This window comes from Suillus subalutaceus (assembly GCF_016647625.1).
Source record: "Suillus subalutaceus strain FC151 chromosome Unknown DFJ58scaffold_22, whole genome shotgun sequence".
In the NCBI taxonomy this organism is placed as follows: Eukaryota; Fungi; Basidiomycota; class Agaricomycetes; order Boletales; family Suillaceae; genus Suillus; species Suillus subalutaceus.
The window spans coordinates 68,055-92,092 of record NW_024540271.1 but is presented as its reverse complement, the minus strand read 5'-3'; the positions used below and the strand labels follow the sequence as shown (position 1 = coordinate 92,092).

General features: G+C 50.2%; 12 protein-coding genes and 1 non-coding gene across 13 annotated transcripts; 7 read left to right on the top strand and 6 right to left on the bottom strand.

The window, feature by feature from the left end:
• Positions 1-112: 112 nt before the first annotated feature.
• On the bottom strand, positions 113-2,594 carry DFJ58DRAFT_772881 (kinase-like protein). The gene is made up of 4 exons (XM_041389268.1): positions 1,617-2,594; positions 1,072-1,558; positions 903-1,020; positions 113-843 (listed from the first exon to the last, which is right to left on the bottom strand). Exons 1-4 carry the CDS (start codon positions 2,541-2,543, stop codon positions 420-422), a joined length of 1,956 nt encoding a protein of 651 aa, XP_041246926.1. The 5' UTR covers positions 2,544-2,594; the 3' UTR covers positions 113-419.
• Positions 2,595-4,015: 1,421 nt separating this feature from the next.
• On the top strand, positions 4,016-4,571 carry DFJ58DRAFT_656271 (ribosomal protein L32e; the record flags this gene model as incomplete). The annotated part of the gene is made up of 4 exons (XM_041381894.1): positions 4,016-4,062; positions 4,120-4,252; positions 4,303-4,448; positions 4,511-4,571. 4 exons carry the CDS (start codon positions 4,016-4,018, stop codon positions 4,569-4,571), a joined length of 387 nt encoding a protein of 128 aa, XP_041246925.1.
• A 164-nt stretch (positions 4,572-4,735) lies between these two features.
• Positions 4,736-6,239, top strand: DFJ58DRAFT_203270 (MEMO1 family). Its single transcript, XM_041379220.1, has 7 exons — positions 4,736-4,930; positions 4,989-5,094; positions 5,144-5,212; positions 5,265-5,377; positions 5,432-5,543; positions 5,598-5,738; positions 5,786-6,239. Exons 1-7 carry the CDS (start codon positions 4,879-4,881, stop codon positions 6,171-6,173), a joined length of 981 nt encoding a protein of 326 aa, XP_041246924.1. The 5' UTR covers positions 4,736-4,878; the 3' UTR covers positions 6,174-6,239.
• Positions 6,240-6,576: 337 nt separating this feature from the next.
• Positions 6,577-8,077, bottom strand: DFJ58DRAFT_772866 (uncharacterized protein). Its single transcript, XM_041389267.1, has 5 exons — positions 7,980-8,077; positions 7,804-7,926; positions 7,571-7,685; positions 7,170-7,521; positions 6,577-7,026 (listed from the first exon to the last, which is right to left on the bottom strand). The coding sequence occupies exons 1-5, from the start codon at positions 8,017-8,019 to the stop codon at positions 6,775-6,777; spliced, it is 882 nt and encodes a 293-aa protein (XP_041246923.1). The 5' UTR covers positions 8,020-8,077; the 3' UTR covers positions 6,577-6,774.
• Positions 8,078-8,531: 454 nt separating this feature from the next.
• Positions 8,532-13,386, top strand: DFJ58DRAFT_203221 (uncharacterized protein). Its single transcript, XM_041379219.1, has 6 exons — positions 8,532-8,899; positions 8,952-11,750; positions 11,802-12,067; positions 12,122-12,213; positions 12,274-12,922; positions 12,974-13,386. The coding sequence occupies exons 1-6, from the start codon at positions 8,564-8,566 to the stop codon at positions 13,215-13,217; spliced, it is 4,386 nt and encodes a 1,461-aa protein (XP_041246922.1). The 5' UTR covers positions 8,532-8,563; the 3' UTR covers positions 13,218-13,386.
• DFJ58DRAFT_203141 (Sm-like ribonucleoprotein) lies at positions 13,331-14,199 on the bottom strand. Its single transcript, XM_041379218.1, has 4 exons — positions 14,021-14,199; positions 13,853-13,921; positions 13,673-13,788; positions 13,331-13,615 (listed from the first exon to the last, which is right to left on the bottom strand). Exons 1-4 carry the CDS (start codon positions 14,073-14,075, stop codon positions 13,445-13,447), a joined length of 411 nt encoding a protein of 136 aa, XP_041246921.1. The 5' UTR covers positions 14,076-14,199; the 3' UTR covers positions 13,331-13,444.
• A 20-nt stretch (positions 14,200-14,219) lies between these two features.
• Positions 14,220-14,309, top strand: DFJ58DRAFT_t62. Its single transcript has one exon. It is a non-coding gene; the product is annotated as a tRNA-Ser (tRNA).
• A 46-nt stretch (positions 14,310-14,355) lies between these two features.
• DFJ58DRAFT_203082 (histidine phosphatase superfamily) lies at positions 14,356-15,666 on the top strand. The gene is made up of 7 exons (XM_041379216.1): positions 14,356-14,441; positions 14,489-14,519; positions 14,572-14,623; positions 14,672-14,753; positions 14,800-14,865; positions 14,912-15,375; positions 15,429-15,666. Exons 1-7 carry the CDS (start codon positions 14,411-14,413, stop codon positions 15,507-15,509), a joined length of 807 nt encoding a protein of 268 aa, XP_041246920.1. The 5' UTR covers positions 14,356-14,410; the 3' UTR covers positions 15,510-15,666.
• Positions 15,560-16,246, bottom strand: DFJ58DRAFT_203110 (NADH2 dehydrogenase). The gene is made up of 2 exons (XM_041379217.1): positions 15,864-16,246; positions 15,560-15,810 (listed from the first exon to the last, which is right to left on the bottom strand). Exons 1-2 carry the CDS (start codon positions 16,184-16,186, stop codon positions 15,732-15,734), a joined length of 402 nt encoding a protein of 133 aa, XP_041246919.1. The 5' UTR covers positions 16,187-16,246; the 3' UTR covers positions 15,560-15,731.
• Positions 16,247-16,262: 16 nt separating this feature from the next.
• On the top strand, positions 16,263-17,248 carry DFJ58DRAFT_772852 (uncharacterized protein). Its single transcript, XM_041389266.1, has 3 exons — positions 16,263-16,545; positions 16,605-16,806; positions 16,857-17,248. The coding sequence occupies exons 1-2, from the start codon at positions 16,293-16,295 to the stop codon at positions 16,796-16,798; spliced, it is 447 nt and encodes a 148-aa protein (XP_041246918.1). The 5' UTR covers positions 16,263-16,292; the 3' UTR covers positions 16,799-16,806; positions 16,857-17,248.
• A 1,106-nt stretch (positions 17,249-18,354) lies between these two features.
• DFJ58DRAFT_724792 (uncharacterized protein) lies at positions 18,355-19,898 on the bottom strand (the record flags this gene model as incomplete). Its single annotated transcript, XM_041385145.1, has 3 exons — positions 18,355-19,436; positions 19,507-19,759; positions 19,815-19,898. The coding sequence occupies 3 exons, from the start codon at positions 19,896-19,898 to the stop codon at positions 18,355-18,357; spliced, it is 1,419 nt and encodes a 472-aa protein (XP_041246917.1).
• Positions 19,899-20,061: 163 nt separating this feature from the next.
• Positions 20,062-21,625, bottom strand: DFJ58DRAFT_656102 (pyridoxal phosphate-dependent transferase; the record flags this gene model as incomplete). Its single annotated transcript, XM_041381883.1, has 6 exons — positions 20,062-20,218; positions 20,274-20,824; positions 20,877-21,098; positions 21,166-21,294; positions 21,354-21,463; positions 21,520-21,625. The coding sequence occupies 6 exons, from the start codon at positions 21,623-21,625 to the stop codon at positions 20,062-20,064; spliced, it is 1,275 nt and encodes a 424-aa protein (XP_041246916.1).
• A 464-nt stretch (positions 21,626-22,089) lies between these two features.
• DFJ58DRAFT_838931 (uncharacterized protein) lies at positions 22,090-23,981 on the top strand (the record flags this gene model as incomplete). Its single annotated transcript, XM_041392493.1, has 7 exons — positions 22,090-22,227; positions 22,277-22,639; positions 22,696-22,839; positions 22,890-23,049; positions 23,101-23,482; positions 23,533-23,656; positions 23,706-23,981. The coding sequence occupies 7 exons, from the start codon at positions 22,090-22,092 to the stop codon at positions 23,979-23,981; spliced, it is 1,587 nt and encodes a 528-aa protein (XP_041246915.1).
• Positions 23,982-24,038: the final 57 nt, after the last annotated feature.

The following is a 24,038-nucleotide window of genomic DNA, read 5'->3' as shown; positions in this document are numbered from 1 at the left end:
TTTGATATGCCGCCGTGACTCCGCTCGGCACCGGCCGCGTGGCGCCGGACTGGCCGAGTCATCTAGCGCTGCCGCTGACTCCTGAGACTCGAACAGACTCGAACGTCCCGATCAATTTGATACATAGAGTATACGACTGTGACCTAGTCACGTCGGTGGTCCGCAGATATGATTTATCTATAAGAAGAGGATTGCGATGTACTACAGCCTATCGATAACAATGCGCGCTAGCTAGATAAAACAGATTAATATTGTGGGGCCTCATGGCAGATCGATGCTGATAGGGTGAGATTTGATGATTTGAGATAAAAAGAAACGACATAAAAGGAGAGATGTCCGAGAGCAAAGATAGGCTGAACAGATCCTCATGAGGATCAGTGAGAGTCTGAAAGACGGAGTACCTGCCTCATTGCCTTCGATCAAGTGACACGCGCTGGAAACGCGCTCGGTTGTGGAGACAGGTGTTGATAATTACCGAAGGGCACCTCCATGCCCCAACCCTTTCCCCCGTTCAAAAATCTGCACTGGAGAATGTTCTCAAACGTAGGTCTTGCGCCCACGTCCACTTGTAAGCAAGCCCTGACAAGGGCTGCAGCATCTCCTGCCGCTCCACCTCCATCTACCTCTTCTCCTTCTTTCTCTTTATCATCACCACACCGCTCATCCAGCGCAATAGATGCGTTCGCAAACGGCGACGTCAGCCCCTCTTGCGCTTCAGCTGCCGTAACGAAAGGGCATTCTCCTACGAGAAGGACGTAGGCCACAACACCAAACGCCCATACATCTTGCTCCTTCCCGTGATATCGTTCCCCACGCAGTATTTCAGGGCCTGCATAGTCCAACCTTGATCGGGTAAGCGACCGCATTGACAAATAGAAGGCGCGAGTATGGAGAAAACTCACGTCCCACTGAATGTGTCCCATCCGTTCTTCTTCACAAGTCCAGAACTTCCAAAGTCTATTAAGACGCATTTGCCATTTCGTCCGAGGACAACGTTCTCATCCTTTATGTCTCGATGAACTGACGATGGATCAGTATGTCACTGAGAGATTCTGGAATCGAACTACCAACCTATCCCATGAGAGTGCAAGAAACATAGAGCATCTGCAAGCTGTCCGAGATAGCTGCGAATATCAAAGGGCGACAGTCCCTGGGGGTAGGCCTCGACGAGATCAAATAGATCTGTTGGAGGAGGCTCATCGGACTTCTTTTCAGGAGTGGAAGACGGTAGGACAAGATAGTAATAATGATTGTCTTCGAAGAAATCCACCAGAGGGCAGATATTTGGATGTCCCTTGATTTCTTTCCCTTCTTCCCACCTTTCATCGTGGTCCATGTGAGTACAATCAGGCTGCAAATGTGTTGTGTCCCCGTCGGTTCCAGCGGGAGGTCGACGTCGCGATGGATCCCATGACCGTACCGCGGGTAAGGTGTATGACGTTGATGATATGACAGACATGACGAAAATTTCTATTGGTATCGTGCCAAACCGTGGATGTCGTTTCCAACAGTCAGCAAGGATGCGAGACTTGATTATTTGTTTCAAAACCAACGGTGGCTTGTCCCATTGTCAGACCGCAAGAATCAAAGAGAAAGTCTGGTGGATAAAACCTCACCCCAAGGGATCCATCTGCTTTGTATTCGCGTGCTCTTTTGACAAGGCCGTACGCGCCTCGGCCGATCTCACCTTCGATAAAAAAGTCTGATATGGTCTTTACATCGGGTAATGAGGAGGCTTCACGAGCGGGGGTCGGAGGACAGGTACTGGCAACAGAGGACAACATACTTCCAGTGCTTCCTGACCGATGCAGAATTTTTGGCATCGTAGGAGGCGGTGAAGGCGGCTCTATTGGAGCTATCATAACGCGTCCTGCGATGAGTGACACCCGTTGTTGTGAAGACCTCCTGCGAGCTCGTGACATGGTAGGAGAACGGGGAAGTGGGGGACGATGTGCTTCAGACACATTCGGCTGAAGTGGGGTTGTCGAATGCAATGACAAGCGTGATAGCGAACGAGACGGAGAGTCAGAGATCGGAGAGTCCGTTAGGTTGGGAGTGGATGCGGATGGGGATATCGTCAATGATTCATGGCCAGGAGAGGTCGTTTGAGTTTCGGAAAGCAATCGAACAGAGACTGGAGAAACTAGTAGAGACGGTCGGGTAGCTATTGCGGGCTTAGAGTCTTCGTGCTTTGGAAGATCCTGTGAGTTGATTGGTGGTTTTTTCTCCAATGGACATTCAGGTTGTGATATGACTTCGACTTCATCATCATTCGTAGACCAATCAAAGCCGCGACCTATCGATGTGACTCCCCAGCTACTTCCGACACTTGTCGACCTGTACAGCAAAGGGGGAGCTGGGGATAGCCAATGATCATCTTCGTCGAAAGCAAAATCGATGGGGGTTGCGGCGAGCATGAAATTATGCACCAGTGATCCCTCGTAAGACACAAAGCGGAAACGGAATGTGCAAGGATGAGAAACACAAGTGAGCGCCGGAATCACTTGATCAAGCTCCTTAAGTGCGGCACGAGGACTTGTCATCCGCCACTAAGACATTAGACCGGCATTGTTCTCACGGCCCAATGATCCAAGCTACCCCACACACGTTTTGTCACTTACGTCCATTGTACTTGTACTAGTACGACCGAAGTTCATAAACAGGTACTTGACGTGACTGCGAGGCTGTTAGGATGTCGCCACACGGATCTCAATTTAGCAGTTCCGTGCATCCCGACATGGAATTGACAATTTGCCAGCAGCTTATCATCAACGACGTGGTGGGTACTTGCGCACCGAGTGCACTCCACCATGACGACCTTCGACTTCCCCTTCTGCAGTGGATTCATCGACAATCAGTAGCTGGGACCATAGCATTGCGGCTGACAGTGCCTCATCTTGAAAATCGATGCAAGTATTGATTCCCGGTGAATTCTAGCTGATTTCCTGCATCGCGACGCACAGGATATGTCCTAGCGCCCGCTGCTGCGGTCGCAGGGTCGCTTTCCTTTTCAAGTTGTCTGCATAGAATGGATCCGCCCGTGCACGAAGATTATAAGATTATGAAGGTTTATTCAGACTTTCAGAGACTAATTATTTAGGTAAATCGACCTGCTTCGTAAGTCTTCGTTTCTCTTCGGTTTATGATTTAAATAAACCTTTCAATCTCGCTCAAAGGCACATTATTCTCGCACGGCTAGCAAATCAACTGCTAGCTAGTGCATGGGACCTCCGTCAGCACGTGCCACCGACTCGCCTGCAATCTTGGAACTTCATATGCGGTACTGCGGTACCGCTGATGGGAGGTGAGCGCTATCATTGAATACGTGAGAAGACCATAGCTATACTAAAGACACAAGGGAAGATTCGACCTCTCACACACAGCGGTACTTTGAATCTGGCGGGAAAGTTGCAAGCAACCTGCTTCATATGACCTGCCAGCGTGTACATCCACGGATAACTTTCACCGTAGAGAAAGAGCATATTCCTTCTATTTGGTCTGGCTGAGGGAAATTAGGAAAACGTAGTCTCCCTAGTCAGACATGACAGAAGTAAGACAATCGTTCCTTTTCTATATTACGCGGAGACGGTGTAATCTGAAATCGTCGATTGTAGCTGAGAGAGAGCACGGGGAATGGATAAGTACAGGCAATAGTGTCATGTAGTAATGAGTACTAGTGCATGCAATACTATGCCTTGTCAGATTCATGCGGGGAAGTTTAGCACAGCCACCGAATTGTTTGGTTCTATTTGGAGCCCACACCCGCCAGTGAGTGGAAACTAGTGGACAAGTAAGCTGTCGTTTCCAAAATCCAAAACTCGCGGGTGAGTCTCTTTATGCTGGTGTTGAACAGGTCCATAGCACAGTCCGATGTCAATAATATTCGATTCTGGAGAGTTTAAGCCAAAACAAGTCGATGAATGGATGGATTCATACTCGGATGTGTTGATGTGGTCACCCTGGGATCCGGCATCTCCGCTGAAAGTCAACCACTAACCACTCCTTTTAGACCGCCATGGCCATCAAGATCCCCATCGTCAAGAAGCGCACCAAGCATTTCAAGTGCGTACGAAGCGGCAGTACCTCTTGATAAACCAGGACTCATTTTCTCCAACACAGGCGCCACCAGTCCGACCGTTACCACAGCGTCAAGGAAGCATGGCGGAAACCCAAGGGTATTGACAACAGAGTGAGGCGTCGGTTCAAGGGGCAGCTCCCCATGCCCAAGATTGGTTACGGGAGCAACAAGAAGGTAGAGAGGCTCCTCCGCTGCTAGATGCTCATGCTCATGTTTTGTACCAGACCCGTCACCTTCTCCCCAACGGCCTCAAGAAATTCCTCATCAACAACGTCAAGGAAGTTGACCTCCTCCTGATGCACAACAAAAGCTACGCGGCTGAGATCGCACACAACGTTAGCAGCCGTAACCGCACCATCATTCTTGAGCGGTGAGTCTCGACTACTTCTGGGTCTTGCGCGCTTTGAGATTCTGATGCGTTGTGGCTTTTAGAGCAAAGGTTCTCGGAGTGAAGGTGACGAACTCTGCAGCACGGCTGCGGTCGGAAGAGTGATTTGTTGTTGTCGTTTCTCATTCACGCCATTCCCATGTATTCATTTCATATGCTGGAGATAATCGACATGCAAGCATGCTTCAGGCTAAATGATGTATTGTCGCATGAGGATATTGTGCTATTAGTTCCTGTCTCCTGTTGTGCGTCTAGATTGACGACCTGAGATTGCCTAATGAGGCACATGATCACATCGCTCATTGATATCAAAGGAGGTTTACTCCATCACCTTTACCTGAACCACCCAGCATGTCCCTCAAAACCAGGCATGAAAACGCTCGCTGCGATATTATGCTCGTAGCTAACCAGAATGTCCAACAGACCAGCTGTATTTCCCGCCAAGTTTTGGTATTCAGCAGATGGTTCGTTGCTTCGCCAGATCATCTACTTAAGCACTGCATGTCTTCTGTCAAACAACAGGCGACACCCTTGATGCGGAGCTCTCGAGCTGGTTGGCTGACGTTAAGCCTACTGATGAGGACGACTTTGCGCCGCCGGTCCCAGGGTGCAAAGCGGTTATCGCACCGTATGTTATCACTCCCGTCTCTTCTTTGTTCCTGAGTTAGATCTACTAGTCACGCTGGGTACTCATACTCTGGCCCTGCAGCTGCTTGGGCGTACAAGAGCATATCCACTGCTGGAATGTAAGTGTCTCTTTCCCAAATATTATCCTTGATGAGATGCACCGCCTTGCAGCTCCCGAGTATTCATCCTAGGCCCATCGCACGCTTTCTATCTCGGTGGATGCGCACTCTCGAAATGTGAGACGTACGAGACCCCACTAGGAAACCTCACACTAGACAGAGAAGGTACGTCCCACACAAACAAACAAACAACCGCCCAGATCTAACCCCATATCCAAGTCATCGAAGAACTCTACAAGACCAAACAATTCGAGTACCTCCAACCACGCAGGGAGCAAGGCGAGCACAGTATCGAGATGCAGCTGCCCTATGTATACAAAGTCTTCGAGGGGTAAGCTGTGCCCCATTCCTCCTTCCCCTCGTCCGTTTCGAGCCTGGTTCGTAGGTGCATCGATAATATCAAGATCGTGCCGATCATGGTCGGTGCTATCGATCAGGAGCAGGAGAAAGAGTATGGGAAGATCTTGGCCCCGTACCTTGAGAGGGACGATACGTTGTTTGTTATCTCTTCCGATTTTTGTCATTGGTGCGTTTGTTTTGGTGGTGCATTATTTGATGGCTGATGGTATATAGGGGTCACTCGAATTATGGATACACGTTCTATTATCCAAAGACGCTCCCTAGTGATATCCCGGGTATTAATCTCCGCCGTAGCGGTCCGCGCCCGTCACCTTCTCGGCCCATCCATACATCCATTTCAGATCTAGACCACGAAGCGATGGATATCCTCACTCAACAGCCCGCGTCTACCGCACACGCCAAATTCGTTGCGTACCTAGAGCGCACGCATAATACGATTTGCGGACGACATCCCATAGGGGTGCTGATGGGTGCACTCAGTGCGCTGGAGGAGAAAGGCAAGCAGGCGAGAATGAAATGGGTGCGATATGAGCAGAGCAATCGGTGTGTGTCGTTTGATGATTGGAGCGTGAGTTATGCGAGTGCGTATGTTACTTTTTAGAGGGGATGGGTACAACACGATCGACAAGCTGGCCATGTATAACAACACCATCAATGAATAATATATTGATTACAGATCATGTGCTGTCGAGCGCTGGGTCCAGACTGCTGACCCATATAGTCTACCTGGGGTCAGGACAACACAGGTGAACACGATACGCTACGAGTCGCTCTTAGCCCTGAGGAAGTTCTCCCAGACGGCCATAATGCGTCTGTGAGACTAGAATGGGGCATGAGGTGTGAGCGAATGAGTGGGAGGCTTTATAGCCATAGCTCATCGGATGATTTCGGGCGGAAATTGATTGTGTGCGGTGAGAGCTGAATTTTTTATTGGACTCACGGCGTCTTTCTTGACGTGCGCGGGACTGAGATTGTGGGGGAATTTCAGATCACATCAAACGTGCTTTCGTGTTTGCATCATGGCAAAATAATTGCATGAACCTCGAGAAAGACAGAGGGAAAAAAAAGACAAAACAGACAAAGCGAATCGGGGAAAATGATATGTGGCGTAATCAGCAGGCGTCAATCTCAGTCAGTATACACTAAATCAAGCCATCACATTCTGCAATCTTGGGGGCGCCTATTGTGCGCGAGCAATTCCCCTATGAGAGTGAGGGGAATGCGGTTTCATCGTCCACGTTGACGGCAGATGAGGTAGGAGCGGAATAACCGTTCGCACCACCACGTCCACGTCCCCCACGGCCGCGACCCCTCTCGCCACGGCTCCGCTCTCCGCCACCCCTGTCTCCACCACGACCGCCACGACCACCACGGCTTGGGCGTTCGAAGCGAGCTTCGATCTCAATGAAGACCTTTTCTTCTTTCTTGGTGCGAGCCTTTGGGGCAGATTTGGCCTGGAGAAGTGTGAGCTACGATTGACAGATATAGGAAGAGATGTACCTTTGGAGCAAAGTACTCCAATTCGTCCTTCTGCAAGGGTGCAGCGCCCTTGAAGACATCATCATCTGCATCATCATTGGGCTTTCTGACGTCCAACTTGGGGACAAGTGCGTTTTCCTTCTCGCGCTGTTGTGCGAGGGTACTGGTCGAAAGTGAGAGTGTTATCTTCTTCTTCCTCTCTGTCACCGCGCCTTTCACGCTTTTCGCCGGATTGAGGCTTTTCGCCACCTTCTGCTGCGGGAGGAGCAGCCCAGTCATCTTTAGGAGCGTCTGTGGTGGCAGCCCAGTCGTCTGCAGGGGTTTCAGCTGCTCCGCCAGCCCAGTCATTTAGACCGCTAGCAGCGTTGGTGTTCTCTGCAAGAGCGTCGTTTGTAGCGGCTTCCTCTACTTTTCGCTCTGTTTCGCCATCGTCGCCACCCCAAGAGTTGTGGACTTTTTTGTCAGAGTCGCTGGGTGAAAGGGTGAGGAGGGTGAAGAATGAGGGAGGGGAGGACTTACGTTTTACCGGTTTGACTGTGCCTGTCAAATGGACGGCCACGGCCACCACGATCACCACCACGGTCACCACCACGACCGCGGCCTCTTCCACGGCCTTCTTTGCGCTCACCATCGACTTTTATTTATGAGATAATGGAACTGAAAGAAGGAGAGTACTCACATCGCCTTGGTTTTGGCTCTACAACTGGTTGGTCATCAGTTAGGAGGGGCAGCAGGGGGTGCAGCGCCTCCACGCTGGTAGTATCTACCACCACGAGATGCAGGGCCTCCACGTCCACGAGTACGAGTTTGTTGTTGTGGAGCGGGTGCTGCTGCTGCAGGCTCAGCTGGAGGTGGAGGAGTGGATGGCCTGTCATCTGTAGGTATGTGAAAGTAAGTGACAGAATAAGATGAGAAACCAAAAACCTGCCGTCCAAGAGTGCAAACGGGTTTCTTGTGGCCACCGACATGACTTGACGGGGCCGTTTTTAAGGATCAATCAGTTTAAGTGAAGGATGGAGATCTAGTTGTGATGACCCCGTAAACACGAACCGGGGTCCATTCAAGCCACAAAGAATCGGCTGTACAGTTCCTAACACGTGCTACCTATAAAAACAAGTCTAATTCCAGCTTGTAAGCTTACGCTTATAACAAAAACAGGTGAGTCTCATATTATTCCAAGATGACCAGGACGACGTTCTAATAAAAATTTAAATAGCCTTCAAAAGCATCTCGACGAGTTTTACCCGCCTTTTTGGATGGTTGTAGAACGAGGACCTTGAGACCGTCATAAATGGGCTGAAGAGTGATTTTAAATGATGGGACTTGGGTGCGGTGCGTTCGTAGTGGAGACTATTCATGGTCGCCGTTTGGACGAAATTCGCAATGTCTCGTTGTACAAGAGCTTCTTTGATTCTAATTCTTGAATTCGAATGATTCGGATACTCTCGGTTACAAAATTAAGCAAGCGTGATCATTCAGTCTCTCACGAGTTCTTTTCTTTCTTTCAATGACATGGCCGCAAGACGAATGGACATCTCATCGCTACTTTGCGACAACAACGACGACGACAACAATAACAACAATAACGACGACGACGAGCAACAGTCCTCACCATTAATCTATCAACCTGTCATTCTAGCTCCACATCTTCGTGGTAAACACGCACGACAGCAGCCTCATAATTACATACCACAACCACGCGAACAGACTTCACCCAACATGCCACCAAGAACCATCGATGCCCTCCTACACCATCCAAGACAACAAATTCAATCTTCACCACGTCCAGATTCATCTCATTCTCATTCTTCGGTAAACGCTCTTTTAAATCCAGTTCGTTCGCCTTTCGTCAGTATTCCTCTTTTATCATCGCCTTTATCTCTTAATCCTACATGTACAGTCAATGTCACATCCTCGAACAGGTCTCGACGCTCTCGTTCATGCTGCTTCAGAAGAACGAAGGCGTATCAGCGCAGGTTCATCAACAAGCGAATCAAGCAGCAGTCCAGTCAGCTTACCCCCTCCCCGCCCTTATCCATTCTACATCACAGACGACTCACCTCGTCCACACAAGAGACTACGAGAATCTCGCTCTCCAACACCACCCCAACGCTCACTCCCAAATCCAAGTCCAACAGCAAGCGCTCTTAGCTCAAGTCTCACAGGCCCCGCAATCCCACATCTATCTTCTCCTTCCAATATACCCCTGTCAGGCCCAGGAATAACACCCTCATATTATCAGCCTCCTCTGCATCGTTCCCCCACACGCCATTCTCCTGTCGTTCCTACCCGAATGTCACCCATCGTATACGCAGCGATGCGCTCTGATGTCCCCCGTCTCGGCAGGGCGGTATGGGATGAAGAGGAAGTCGACGATCACAGAAGGCGTGAGGAACCCCCCAGGCATACAGAGTCGAGGGAGCATATAGAGGATTACGAACTTCGGCACAGACAAGAGCTTGACCTCCGCCAGCGCCAAGAACTAGAGTTTCGCCAACCCGAGATCCGTCAGCGCCCAGAACTCGAGATCCGCCAACGTCACGAACTCGAACTCCGTCAGCGCCATCCAAACGATATCGTTGTCAGACAGCGCGAAGAGATCCTTCGACATCAAGAGTTTGAGCGCTGGCACGGCGAGGGCCTTCTCCGCGCACAGGAAGAAGCAGCTGCATGGAAAGTAGAAGAAATGCGCGGGCGGCGAGAGGGGTTGCATCAATCCCCCCGGGAAGACTCCCAACGTCAGAAACGGGACAGATCCTTACATCGCCAGCCATCTCTACATCACCCCAAACGTGAAACCTCTCTCCATCCCGCGCGCGATCCCCTCCTCCACCCAGACGATATGGACCCTCGATATCGCGAACAGCTGTTGAGACAGCGCGAACAGGAGCTATTGCGTCAACAAGAGGAGAATCAAAGGAGGCAGGAGTTCGAGCGGGAGTTGCAGCGTCAAGAGCTTGAGCGCCGGCAGGGCGAGGAGCTTCTTCGACAGCGAGAAGAGGCTGCTGCTCGGGAGGTAGAGGAGCTTAAATTGCGCCAAGAGCAGCGCCGTCGGGAGGAGATGGCTTTGAGGCAGAGGGAGGCAGAGGCGAGGAGGCGCGAAGAAGAAGAGGCACTGAAGGCCAAGGTTGAGATCGAACGCATTCGTGCAGAGGCCGAGCAGCGTCAGCGGGAAGAACTCATTCGCAAACGGCAAGAAGAGGAAATCGAGAAGCGACGCCGTCAAGAAGAGCTCGAGAAACGGAGGGCGGAAGAGGAGCTCGAGCGCAGACGACATGAAGAAGAACTTGAGCGCAGACGGCTGGAAGAGGAGACTGAGCGCAGACGCCAAGAAGAGGAAGCTGAGCGCCGACGCAGGGAGGAAGATGTCCAGCGACGACGTGTTGCAGAAGCTGAGCGACAGCGTATAGAGGCTGAGCTACGCCAACGTGCAGAGGCCGAACGTGCAGAAGCTGTGCGTGCTGAGCTTGAGCACCGTCAACGCATTGAGCGCGAACAGCGCCGCCGAGACGAAGAACAGAAGCGCCAAGAAGAGCTCGAGCGGATGCAGCGCGAGATGACGTTGTATCAGCAGCGCGAGGAAGCTTTGCTCAAGCAGAGAGAAGAAGCACGCAAGCTCCGGGAGGAGGAAGAACGTGTGCGCAAGCTGCGTGAACAAGCCGAGAGGAAAGAACGGGAAGACCTTGAGCGCAAGCGTCTCGAGGAGCTCGAACTACAGGCTCAGCGAGAAGAGGCTGAACGCAGGCAGAAGGAGGAGGCCGAACGCCAGCATGCAGAGTTCGAACGCAAGCAGCTGGAAGAAGTTGAACGCCAACAGCGAGAAGCAGCCGAGCGATTGCGACTGGCTGAAGAGGCTGAACGCAAGGAACGGGAAGCCCTCGAACGTGAGCAGCGGGAGGAGCTTGAGCGCCAACGATTGGCGGAGGAGCAGCGTCAACGTGAAGAGCAGATCCAACGAGAGGAACGTCAACGGGAGGAGCAGCGTCAACGGGAGGAACAGGAACAACGCCAACGAGAAGAACTCCAGTGGAAACAGCGTTCAGAAGCCCTGCGACGACAGCAAGAAGAGCTCGCGCTTCAACAGCAGCAGGAGCTCGAGCGCCGACAGCAGCTTGAGCAGATGCAATTGGACGAATTCCAGCAGGATGAAGATGTAGACATGGGTCCAGACGCTGTGGAAGGCGAGGAAGAGCAGCCACAACCATCTACATCCGGCTCCCCGGCTATCCAAGCTTCGCCCCCAGCTGACGATAGCGCTGAACGCAACTTGCCTCCAATGTATCGTGGCAAGGTAAAGGTACATTCTCCATCGCTCCCGCTTCTCCAACCAAGTAAGATGGAGGAGCAGGAGGCGCGCCTTCCTTCTCCCGTCCACGCCACTGCACCTACCGCTACGGAATGCCCGCAATCCCCTTTATATTCATCTTCCACTCGCGTGTCTCCTGCTCGTCCCTCCCACTCTCCCAAACACAAGCCCGACCCCTCTTCGATGGATGTGGATGAGGAACTCTTGAGTCTCATTGAGGATCGCCCATCACCACATCACAAAGCCTCGCGTCCAAAACCCAAACCGTCGCCTTCTCCACAGCGCCCATCTCCTCCAGATGACGAGCTCATGCCTCCTCCCCCTGCGGCGCCTACTAAAAAGAAGGCGGAGCCAGCAAAGGCCGGCAAGAAGAAAGGGATGGCTACTCCCAAGGTGACCTTATTTTATTTTGCGGTTTTCAGGTGACTCATTTTCGTGTCATAGCCTCCTCCGAAACCCAAACCTCCGCCGAAAGCGCGGGCAAAGCCTCCTCCGAAGACAAAAGCCAAGGAACCTACGCCGAAAGATGTTCTCAAGAATAGTCTCTTTGCGAAGCATGCTGCTGCCTCACGGTCACGCTCTGCGTCTGTGATGCCTGTCGACACAAAAGAAGAGCCGGAAGACGAGGACAGCGAGAGGGAGGATGATAAGCTCTACTGCGTTTGCAAAACACGATACGACGAAGATCGGGTCATGATTGCATGCGACCGGTGGGTGTTTTTTGTTTATCTTTTTTCAACAATGGAGCTGATGAAGTTGTATAGCTGTGACGAGTGGTATCATACGCAGTGCGTCAACATGCCCGATCTAGAGGTCGATCTTGTGGATCAGTTCATCTGCCCGGTGTGCATACAAAGTACGTCACCAGTATCATGCAGAGATTCAACTTGCTTATTTTTTTTTGATGTGTTCACAGGTAACCCCCACTTGCACCTCCAGACGACGTATAAGCTCCGCTGCTTTTTCGGGTTGAAGCATACAGACCCATCGTCATCGAATGCGTGCCACAAACCATCTCGAGGCGCTTTTTCCAAATATTGCTCCGACGAATGCGGCATCAAGTACATGCAGATGCGTATTTCGCAATGGGAGCGTAGCGGCGGCAAACGTGACAAGCTCTGGGAAAGCGTCAAGAACGCAGAAAAGCGCGAGGGCGTTGTCGTCTGTGCGGACGTGAAGATGGAGATCGACAGAAAGCCATCACCTGCACCTGTTTCTGCACAGAAGCGCAAGGCGGAGCGTGAAATTGCATGCTTGAATACACGCCTCGAGAATGTGGTGAGGGAGCGGGAGATGATGAAGCGTGAGATGGATATGGTGCTGTGGAGGGAGAAGTTGGTGAAGCTTGCTTCTGAGCGTGCCGAAAGGGTGGATGAGTGTGGGTGGGATCAGAGGCTTTGTTTTGGTGAGGAAGAATGGGATGATTTTGGTGCGGAGGTGTTGGAGAGCTATGAGGAGAAGACAAAGGAGGACGGGTCAGATGATGTCATGCAGGTGGATGGCGTCGCAACGAGTCATGGAGAGTGGTGGTGTACAGGGAAGAAAAAATGCGAGCGGCATGCAGGGTGAGCATTGATTTTATGGATTTTAACGTGCCGGATCTGACCGTGGTTTAGGTGGCAAAAACTACGCGTTGCCGAGGTTGCTTTCGATAAAGAAACGAAGGAAACAATCCTCACCACTCTCACCACTCGTGAACGCGAAATAAGGAAAGGAATCGAAGACATATTATACCCACCATCAACGAATGCCTCTCAGACGCCGTCCAAGCCCTCACTTGCAGGTCCGCCACTTAATGGCACTAGCAAACCTCGGATTAACGGGGATGCTGTAGAAAAGGGGAAGAAGAAGAAATCTTAATTCACGCCACTGTATTTCTAAGACATTTTTTCTTGTTTGTTGTCAGAGCATTTGACGTCCCATTTCGCTTTTTTTTGCAGTTCTTGATGATGGTATTTTCGTCTTTTCTTGTAGCCCTGGCCTTTAACCGGTGATACCGCACATATATGCTAGACGACACAATAAACCAATACGCCCATAGGCGGTATGCATGAGGAATGAATAAACAGTACTAGTACGATAGTCCATCAATAGCCATCGCCTTCGCCACCCTCCTTGCAGAACCCTTTTTGCTCATATAAGACCTTGGATTTGAAATCTTCGCGCGCCTTCTTATGTGCGATATCCCTCTTATGATATGGATCAAGAACGGAATAATCTACTTGTTGTAATGGGACATCATCCTCCTGATCGAGATCCTGCGAAGAGACATCAACAACGTAAATGCACCTGCTGCGCGGCGCTCGAATACGTACAATTTCGCCAAGCAAAACGACATTCTCTCCGCGTATGAGAAAGAGGCCGTGCCAGTGTTCTGCGAATGCTTTACCGTGGTATATCCGCTCGACGGTGTCTTCGAGGACGAGGTTAGCTGAAAAAGCGGGTGAGTTGGGGGAGTCAGCGGACTATCGTATGCTTGACGAAAATGAACTCACCGAATTGATCATAAGAGCGTAGTACACCGTGTAATTTTCGCCCGTCTCTGAGGACGACCAACATCTTTCCTGGGACGGGCGAAAGAGCACATATTATAATTGGGGGGTAAAGTGATCATGGAGGCTTCAGGTCGAATGGTTGCCGTGCAGTTGACTGGGTAGACGTACTGTCCACGCAATCTACCAGTGATCCCGATGTTGTGAATGGGATTAAAGAATCCATGGAAGGTAGTTAATGCCGCTCCCGCGCAGCGAATAAGTACTACGAGATGTAAGGAGAGAACCAAAGCCGTGAAATTCAAGATTTGTGTTCTTGATATCTTGGTGGTAGTGAGGTTATTCTGCTGGGTTTACCAGCGGAATACAAGCTGATATGGCCGAGTCGTTAAGGCGAGTGATTTGAATTCACATTATCACTTGGGCATTGCCCGCGTAGGTTCAAATCCTGCTGTCAGCGAATTTTTTCGATCTTTGACTTTTTATATCCCGGTTCGGCTTAGACTCGGCTATGAACGTCGAAGATGATCAACTTGAATGTACTCCCATACCTGCTAGAATATGATTGAGACAATCTACATCGCTAGACATGGTCAGTGCACCTCTTTATCGTTCCATCTGGTCTTCAACAAGTCTTAGGGTTCAGATTGAACTGGATCAACACTAACTGGTTAGCGGATGAAGATCAGGTCAAACTATAATCTAACACATAGATACTACAGGAAGAGTCCTACAGGTCTTCCAAGAGATCCTCCCTTGGCCGCTTATGGAGAGGTAACATCGGACCATTGGCAGGATCATCAACTTATACATGATTCTTAGACTCAAGCACAGGAACTTGCAGCCTACTTTCTAGCTATTCCCGAAGAGAAGCGTCCCACCATCATACTATCTTCCCCTTACTGTAAGCATATCACTTCTTGATCCTCTCAAGGCTAAGACTACCTTAGATCGGTGTCTGCAAACGTCCAAGCCGACCTCCAAAGCTCTTGAAGTGCCCATCTATGTCGAACACGGTGGGCAAATACAAATAGCAATATACATCAGCTTATGGTCGGTCAGGATTGTCCGAATGGTATTCCCCTGTCGCTCCTGGCACTGGCTTGCACCCTAGGCCATCGTCCGCTGCAGTCATGCAAACATACTTTTCAGAGATCGACCCCTCGTGGTCCTCAATCTGGTATCCCACGCGAAGAGGCGAGGACGTCGAAGCCTTGCATGAGCGCGCCAACGGTGTATCAGATCTGCTCGTTACGGAGATAGAAAAGCGCTTTGGCATCAAGCATAAGAACATTCTTCTAGTCAGTCATGCTGCGATTGTCATCGTGCTGTGCCGGGCCTTGCTAGCACAGCCAGATCTCCCTTTGAGAGTTGGCTGCTGCTCAATCTCCGAGTTTTCTCGTAAATCAGATGCTTCGGGTGTATTGGGTGCTTGGGAGGCCAAGGCTTTGGCTTCAGGGAGCCACCTCAAGGAAGGTGCGTCCAGGGACTGGGGCTTGGAGGACATCCAGATTGCAAATGGCAAGGTAAGTGTGTAAGCAAGTGGAAGTCTGAGTAATACCCTGACGAAGTGAATCAGGTTATATCAGACCAGGGTGTTCCCGGGACGCAAGAGGAAGAAGACAATTGTGGGCCACAGATACATCGCAGCAGTTTGTGATAGTTCTTAGAGCTATATGTGGTAGTGTCTCAGAAACCTTTGACAAGTTAGACCAGATAGAAGAATCGGTAGAATCACGCAGTGGCATGTTTTAAATGTCTGGACGGGTGTCATCAATCTATTTTGCGAAAGCTCCCTCCGCGACTAGTATTAGCGCGTCGTACTGGACGTGGTCCAGCAATGTGATATTGCCCCCGACAAATCCCGAGCTATTGGATGACACTACGAAGATCCCGGGCTCGATGTATTGCCAAAGTACTCCCATTGACCAGGTAATGGCTTCTCTTCTAGAGGCTCCCAACTGAAGAATAAAGTCAATAAGCGCAGAAAGACATGCTAAATCTCAAAACGCACGCTTTCCATTCAAGCATATTCTCGGCCAACTTCAGCTCATCTTTAGCAATATCCAACGACTCCTCGATTTGCCCCTCATCCAGCTGCTTCTCCACACTTGCAATGTCCCCATTTGCGCCTTGTACAATGTTGAGTTTGTGTTTGGTGAGTGCCTCGACGCCCTGTCTGTAGACGGAGTTTGGCGGTATTGAAGCAAGGACGCTGAGCGTCGAATTGTAAGCGTTGGAGAGTTCTGGGAGCGGGTTTGGGTGGACGGCAAGACCGACAATACCAGTTGTCTTCTTAGTGACTTGTTGCAGCAACGGACGCGTGAATCTGAACATGACGGTTGCTGTTTAGCAAGAGTGTTTGATTCAGTTCAGTCACTGTCTGAATTCGGAGTACAAATCAAGAAGTCATCAAAAGTTACAAAAGTCCTTCTCCACCGTCATGGCCTCATTAGCTCTACACCAGACGCGCTCGTTTATCTCTACGTTCAGGTCGTCGTGGGCACAGCTGCCAGTTGCTGCTTCTCTAGCTATCAACTCGGAGCTACGGCAAAAGTCATTCAGTTGGGCTTTGCCAGGCTTGCAGTCCCTGCTCGAACTGCTCCCTCCCATCATCCTCGCAGTTCCAAAGAGTAAAATTTCTCACTCGCGAAAGTCCATGCGCAGTGCAAACAAAGGACTTAAAGACAAGCGGAGTACGCTCCCATTTTTTTTTATTTATCTCCTGCCCCCGAGTCACTGACTAGTCCTAAAGATATCGTAAACTGTCCAGCCTGCGGAGAGCCTAAGCTCGCACATCATGCATGCAGAGCTTGCTACTCTGCAATAATGGCGCGTTTTAAAGCGGAGACCAAGAGGTTGGCAACAGAGGCGACGAAACGCGCGAGCGGAGGGAGCTGGTCGAGGAGAGAGGCGCCGCTCATGATTGAGGGCCCTAAGGACTCGTGATCTCTATTGTACGTCTTCTCCTGACCTTCATGTCCCCATTATCTGATTCACTGGACAGGATTTGCGCATCTCATGCACTGGCTGTTCTTGGCGTTATGCCGTGGCCCCAACGCCAGTTGGGTAGATGATATTCACTGTACTTACTCGATGACAAGCTCGTAATCATCACCTTCAAGCTGCTCGCTTTCTTCTCTTAAACAGAGCCTGACTGCGTGGATATATACTTTTGCGATTTTCTGTCGCGGTGTCCGTTCAGGAAACGCAATGAATAACACCACTTAGGGTGACGCATTGCAGCCCCAGTACAAGAGCGAAGCCGAAGTTGAGTTCAGTTTTCTTCTCAATAATAAAAACCGGCCAAAGGGCGTTGAATCTGGTCCTGCAGTATCTAGTGCTGGTCGGCACATAACGCATATAATCAGGGCTTCGTCTGTATCTTCCTTGAAAAAATTTCACCACAACGTACTCCTTGATATAACTGCTCTTCTGAAAGAGCACAAACAAAGTTGACGGCAGTGTTAGAAGCAAGTGGCAAGAACCATTTGGTACAGTGTGCACTGGCAAAGGGTAATAAGCGTGCACCTGTTCATGTATTTGGCTAATCTTTAGCGCGTCTCGTCGGCCGCTGCATATCTTAGCAGACGTTGACGTACGTGTCATGTGTTGGTTGTACCACACACATGGTCGCGCTAAGAATCTCGTGGAAGGCAGTTTCTCACTGGGGCAGCGCGGCGACTTCGAAGACCATCCCGCGGAGAGGATGGAAATACCATTTACAAGTTGCTGACACTGACGCCTCTCATATTGTTTAGGATAACAATCGCAGTGAATCCCTTCGCCATGACCCTGATTCTAGGTTCCTCCGTACCTCCTGTGTAATAAGAAACGTTGGCACTGATCCCTGGTCTGGCGTTGATAAACTCTTTGTCTGACCGAGTAATCCGACACCTCAAGTGGGAGGCTGATCTCGTGCACTTGGAGCTGACCACGGCGGATTTCGTCGCGGCGGAAATATGATCAGCAAGAATCCGGATGAGAGTTATTACCCTGATTTCGCTGCAGAGTAGGGTTGCGGATATTTTCATCCGTTGTGTATTTGTTCCTTCTTTTTGCAAATATTGATTCGATATTCTCGACCACACATGGAGTCTGCGTGAGTAATGCTCCAATTCATCTTTAACTTTTCCTGGTTTTGGCGAGAGATAGCGGATGAATCAAAAACCGGATTGTCTATCATTGACGCCACTAACTGGGCAGAACCGCCCCTTCGAGAGCACGTTCGAGGGTGCCGTCGACATCGGGTATACGAACATTGAAATCTGGTCATTAATGTCATGTCATGAACTACAGGCATGTCCATGCTATCTATTCGAGTATGCAATACGAAATCAAGAAGCCATTCCAAGACGGGGGATGTTGCTGTCACTAGTCAAGAGCCATGATACAGAAAAGGAATACGATCCAGAAGAAATGATTGCCGATAGGAGAGCTGGAACATGGACATGCACTGCATCTAACCTCAAATACGATGGAATAAAGTATTGGACGAGTCCCGCTTATGGTCGCTTGAGCGATGCGAGACTTGAGAACGCTGCGAGAGAAAAACGGCGAGTAGGTACCCTCGAGACAATGGACCCTGGAAGTCCCCTGGCGTCCGCAGGGGGCGCCATACGAGGTACCTCAACAGCTCCCTCAGCGATGGCTGAGACACGCTCTCTAACGAGGACATAATGCGGAGAGACCATGGGCATAGACCTCCTGCGCTGCTGAGGACTTTGCGGAGACATGGGTGGAGAAAGGCGCGTGTCGTATGACGGAGGACGCGCGGAAATGACTACGATGCTCCCGTCATCGCTTCCCGTGTGAGTGGTACCATCAAAAGTGTCAGCTTCGATGGTGGCATTCCATTTACTTCTTTTGCCGCGCGTTACGAAGCGTTTGACGCGTCCGCCAATGTTCTTCGCCTTCTGCATGAATGTTTTTGACTTTATTGCAGACGGTGCATGTGGATTCACCACCCTCTGATTTAAGCCAGGTGGAGGCTGGCTCGTGCGTTCGGTGTGCTCTGCACTAGAGCCAGTGTCATCATATACAGAAGGAGTCTCTGGCATGGTCTCTCGTCTGTTCGTCTGGATTGTAACATCTTCGCGCCACCGCTCAAAACTATCAATGCTGGAGGGAAAGGCTGGAGTCGAGGTCGGTGACAATGCCAGGCGTGCTGTAGTTGGTGAATAGGCTGAAGACATACAATTGAGAGAAGACGGTGCGGAGGGAGACGAAATCGGAGTACTGTTGAGCGATGTGGACATGCTCGGTAAGAGTGCTGCAGGAAAAGAGGAAGCGGGGGATGCAATACTCGAGGTGAGTGGACTACTTTGGGGGTTTAGGGAGGGAACTGGACCGAAGAGAGCATTGCGGAATATGCGGTCTGTTTCTGTGTTTCCACCGAGGTCGCTGAGCCAGTTGGATCCAGTAGACACCCATAGATTATCTGGTAGTTTCGGCGGTTTGTCCGTCATCAGGGTCATGCTGGCTTGGGGTTTAATTATGTGAGAGATTTTCGAAGGAGAGGTATTTATGGTGGCAATGTCGCGATTATCGTGTGCTTCGGGGGGTAACGGGCATTGTTGCGAAATGGCTAGGTGTTGGAGATGTTATGGTGTTTGGATCAGATGAGAAGTGACTCGAAGATGGGGTATGATCAAGACCAGGCGTAGATGGCATACTAGAGCTTGCATGCTCATCTGGCAAGATTTTCTTTCCAATGTACGAGGCTGGCAGCGGGGAAAGTGAAAAATCTGTGCTGAAGGGGCAATACGCCAATGGCGGTATAAACACTGGTGTTGGCACGATGATGCTCAGGGGACGGTCGCCGGCTGTACTCGCCGTGGGCATTTCAGGGGTTCTTTGCCCGGGCGAGGCAGTAATCACCTGGTCAACGTTTCGTATGATGGTTGAACCCTGTTTAGAACCTCAATTGAACGGAAATTACATTCCGATTACAATAATCACGTACCGAGGAGGAACTTGTAGATGAAGAGATGGCTTGGTCTAGCCAAGCACCTGGTATAAGTTTTGTAGGAGTTGAAGAACTGGACATGAGGGTTAACTGCAGAAAGAGTTACAAACCGCACCTCGCAAAAAAATATGTAATTGAATCCCGTTGAACTCCATTGAACTACCCTCGGACTTTGTAAGAAGGAAGCACGCGACGTACTAGGGGATCAACACAACCAAAAAAGGAAGTTATATTTCTCCACAGTCTACAAGTCACCTCTAACTGCTGCATCCACACTCTTAGCGAAGTACTCGATGTTCCTACCATTCAATCCTGCCATCGAAATACGTCCGTCCATCGTCATATAAATATGCGCCTTCTCCGCAAGGACTTTGCATTGCTCCTTATTAAGTCCGGTGAAGCTGAAAATGAAAACCAGTCTGTACCAGCAAGGGTAATTTATAGTAGTACACTAACCTGAACATGCCAATTTGGCTCTTTACGTGACTCCATTCCCCAGGTGTCCGGAAATCATTGCTCAACAGCTGGTACAAGCGTTCACGCATGTTGATAATGCGGTCCGCCATGCCCTTTACTTCACCCTCCCATTCTTGGTAGAGTTCAGGGTCCGACAAAATCGTGTTGGCAATGTGGGCACCATGCAGGGGAGGGTTCGAGTACATCGGGCGCACAATGATCTTCAATTGACTGTCCACTCGCTTCCTCTCCTCTTCACTAGCGGTCGTAAGAGAGAACGCACCAACACGCTCTCCATACAAACCCATGTTCTTTGCGAACGATTGTGAAAGAGCGATCTGGTGGCCTTGCGAGACAAAGTATCGCACAGCGAATGCGTCACGATCAGTCGAGCCTGAAGCAAAGCCCTGGTATGCCATGTCGAAGAAAGGGAAAAGTTTCTTCTCAGCAATGATATCCGAAATATCTTTCCACTGCGACTGAGTAGGGTCAACTCCAGTAGGGTTGTGTGCGCAAGCATGCAGCAACACAATGGAGCCTTCTGGGGCATTCTAAAAACCATGTCAACGTGTATACCACATTACACGAATCGAGTTGTCATACTTGTAAGTCCTCCTTCAAGCCTGCAAAGTCCAGACCGACAGTTTTCTTGTCAAAGTACCTGTAATATTTAACCTCCAGGCCAGAATCCTTAAAAAGAGGTATGTGGTTGCCCCATGTGGGTGTAGGAACGTAAATAGTTTTGGAGTGCGGGTAGTGTCTTGCCAAGAAAGTACCACCGATTCTGAGAGCACCAGTTCCAGAGATAGACTGGGTCACAGCAATCTGGCAAATTGCGGTGTTAGCGCCCGACCATAAGGACACTTCCGGGATTCAACCACAGCTCGCTCACCGCATTTTGGTTCCGTGGCACGCTATCGACGCCATACGCTAGTTTAGCTGCGTTGCTAGTGAAGCCAGGCAACCCGGTAATTGGGAGGTACTCCTTGTCGAGCTTGGCAGCAGCAATCTTCTCCTCAGCCTTCCGAAGAATACACGGTCAGTGGCTGCAGAAAAACAGCACTTATCCTTATCCCGTACCTTCTTGACTGCGTTCAAAACGTACGGCTTGCCATCCTCATCTCTGTATGCACCAACACCAAGGTTGATTCTACGAGGGTCCTTGTCGGCTTTGAATGCCTCAGTGATACCTATACGAACGGACCAAGTCAGTCAACTTTGTTAATTTTCAGGCAACAGTCCTCACCGAGGATCGGATCAGGAGGGCCGGCTGGAACAGCGGACCAAGTCGAAAGAGGTGCAGCATTGCGCAAAATGGTAGGCGCACGACGGATAGCGTTAATGGCCAGCATTAGTCTAGAGTTTGAAATTAAAACACAGAGAGAGAGTCAAGAACAGGGATTGAGCGGTTATTGGCAGATGAAGGAAAGGAAACTTTTAAGTGATGGTGAGCTTGCCGATTTCGGCGGTAGAGCGCCGATTAGAGCGTGGGTTTAACCCGAAACATGTTGCTGAAGCACTGCTGTTGATCAGTCAGAGCCTCTAGCAGCCCCTAGCGGAACGGAGGCTAATACGCATTCGTTGGCAAGAACCCGCTAAGAGTCCGTCACCAGCTAAATTCTCGCATGTAGACATTCTGTCATTAATACACACGGCCGGGGCCCAGTAATAATGAAACCTAACCTCATGCTAGGGTTACCCTACAGTTAGAGCGCCACAACAATTGCATACAATTCACGGTAGGAGATAAGATCTGATCTTTTTGGAGTCGTATTGACTCGACTCGTGATAGTAGGCTTTTCATTCATATTCCATCATGTCCGACGTTGTTGAAGGTCTGACCAAAAGTGCTCTGAAAAAGAAAGCAAAGGAGGAGGAGAAAGCTCGACAGAAGGCAGAGAAAGCCGCGAAGGCCAAGGAGGCCGAGCAGGTCAGAGAAGCCGCAGAAGGGCTCGTAAGTTAGCTGCCATATTCTCGTTTCATGTGTTGATCTACAATCGCAGGACTACGCAGCAGCGCACTATGGAAAGCTTCCTCTGCACCAATCCCAGTCGCGCCCCAATCGTAAGCGCACTGACATCGCAACTCTCAGCGCCAAGAATGATTCCGAACACGTTCTTCTTCGTGCTCGGATTCAAACTTCACGTCTTCAGTCAAACAAGATGGCGTTTCTTAGTCTTCGTCAACGGACCGACACAATCCAGGCCATGCTTGCTGTCAACGATAAACAAGTTAGCAAACAAATGGTCAAGTGGGTTGCTAGTCTCTCCGACGAGAGTATCGTCCTCGTTCATGGGACAGTAGTAAAGTCGCCGGAATCCATTAAAAGCTGCTCGATCGATGACGTCGAAATCCATGTCAGCGAGGTATGCGCCTCGATTATTCCCTCCTTGAACCACCTGACCTTCTTATCCTCCATTAGCTCTGGTTGGTTGCAGGCGTCGAAGGCCGATTGCCATTTTCTCTTGATGATGCATCCAGATCAGAAACCGCCCCTGAAATCGAGGGGCAGTTCAGTAGAGTTTTATTGGACACCCGCTTGAACAACCGTATCGTCGATCTTCGGGTTTGCTCGTTCATTTTTATTCAATCATCGTTTGTTCACTCGATCTGTAGACGCAAACAAATCAAGCAATTTTCAAGCTTCAACACGCCATTGGAGACCTATTCCGTGACTACCTCAACAACAACGGCTTCACCGAGATCCACAGCCCGAAATTGCAGGGAGCAGCTACCGAATCAGGAGCATCCGTCTTCAAGGTTGGGTACTTCAAAGGTCCGCTACTTGCGTTGACTCATCCGTATCGTTAACCTGACCATATCCCAGGCAACGCGTTCCTTGCGCAGTCCCCTCAACTGGCCAAGCAGATGGCTATCGCCGCCGACTTTGAGCGAGTCTACGAGATCGGGCCCGTCTTCCGTGCTGAGGACTCGAACACCCACCGACATCTCACCGAATTCATCGGACTTGATCTGGAGATGACAATCGAAGAGCACTACCACGAGGTAAAAGAGCTCCTTGACGGAATGTTCAAGACTATTTTCAAGGGTCTGAAAGAGAGATATGCAAAAGAGATCGCAGTGGTTGGCAAGCAATTCGAGGCGGAGGAGTTCAAATGGAGAGAGGAGACCTTGACTCTGACATTTAGAGAAGCAGTGGACCTTCTCGTCGAGGATGGCGTTGACCGCGAAATTTTAGATGATATCAAGTGGGTGCTCTGAAATCTCGATGACAAATACGCTGACGTCTGCGGGTTAGCACGGAGAACGAAAAGAGGCTCGGCCGGCTCGTAAAGGCCAAATATGATACCGACTATTTCATCATTGACAAATTCCCCCTCGAGCTTCGTCCATTTTACACCATGCCCGACCCTAATGACCCAGTACGTAAACGTTATCTATCTCGGCGTGGCGCTTACTCTTTTCACCCAGACTCTCACCAACTCTTATGACTTCTTCATGCGTGGCGAGGAAATTCTTTCCGGGGCACAACGTATCCACGACCCTGAGTTCCTCTGCCAGCAAATGCAAGCAAAAGGTGTTGATCCTGAGAGTATGAAGGGCTATATCGACGGATTCCGTATGGGATGCCCTCCCCATGGCGGAGGAGGCATTGGTCTCGAGCGGGTACTCATGCTGTTCTTGAAGCTGAACAACATCAGACGCGCCTCCCTCTTCCCAAGAGACCCCAAGCGCCTTGAGCCTTAAGAGCACCCACTAATGATACATACATAGATTGACACAAATAAATGATATCTAGTGTTT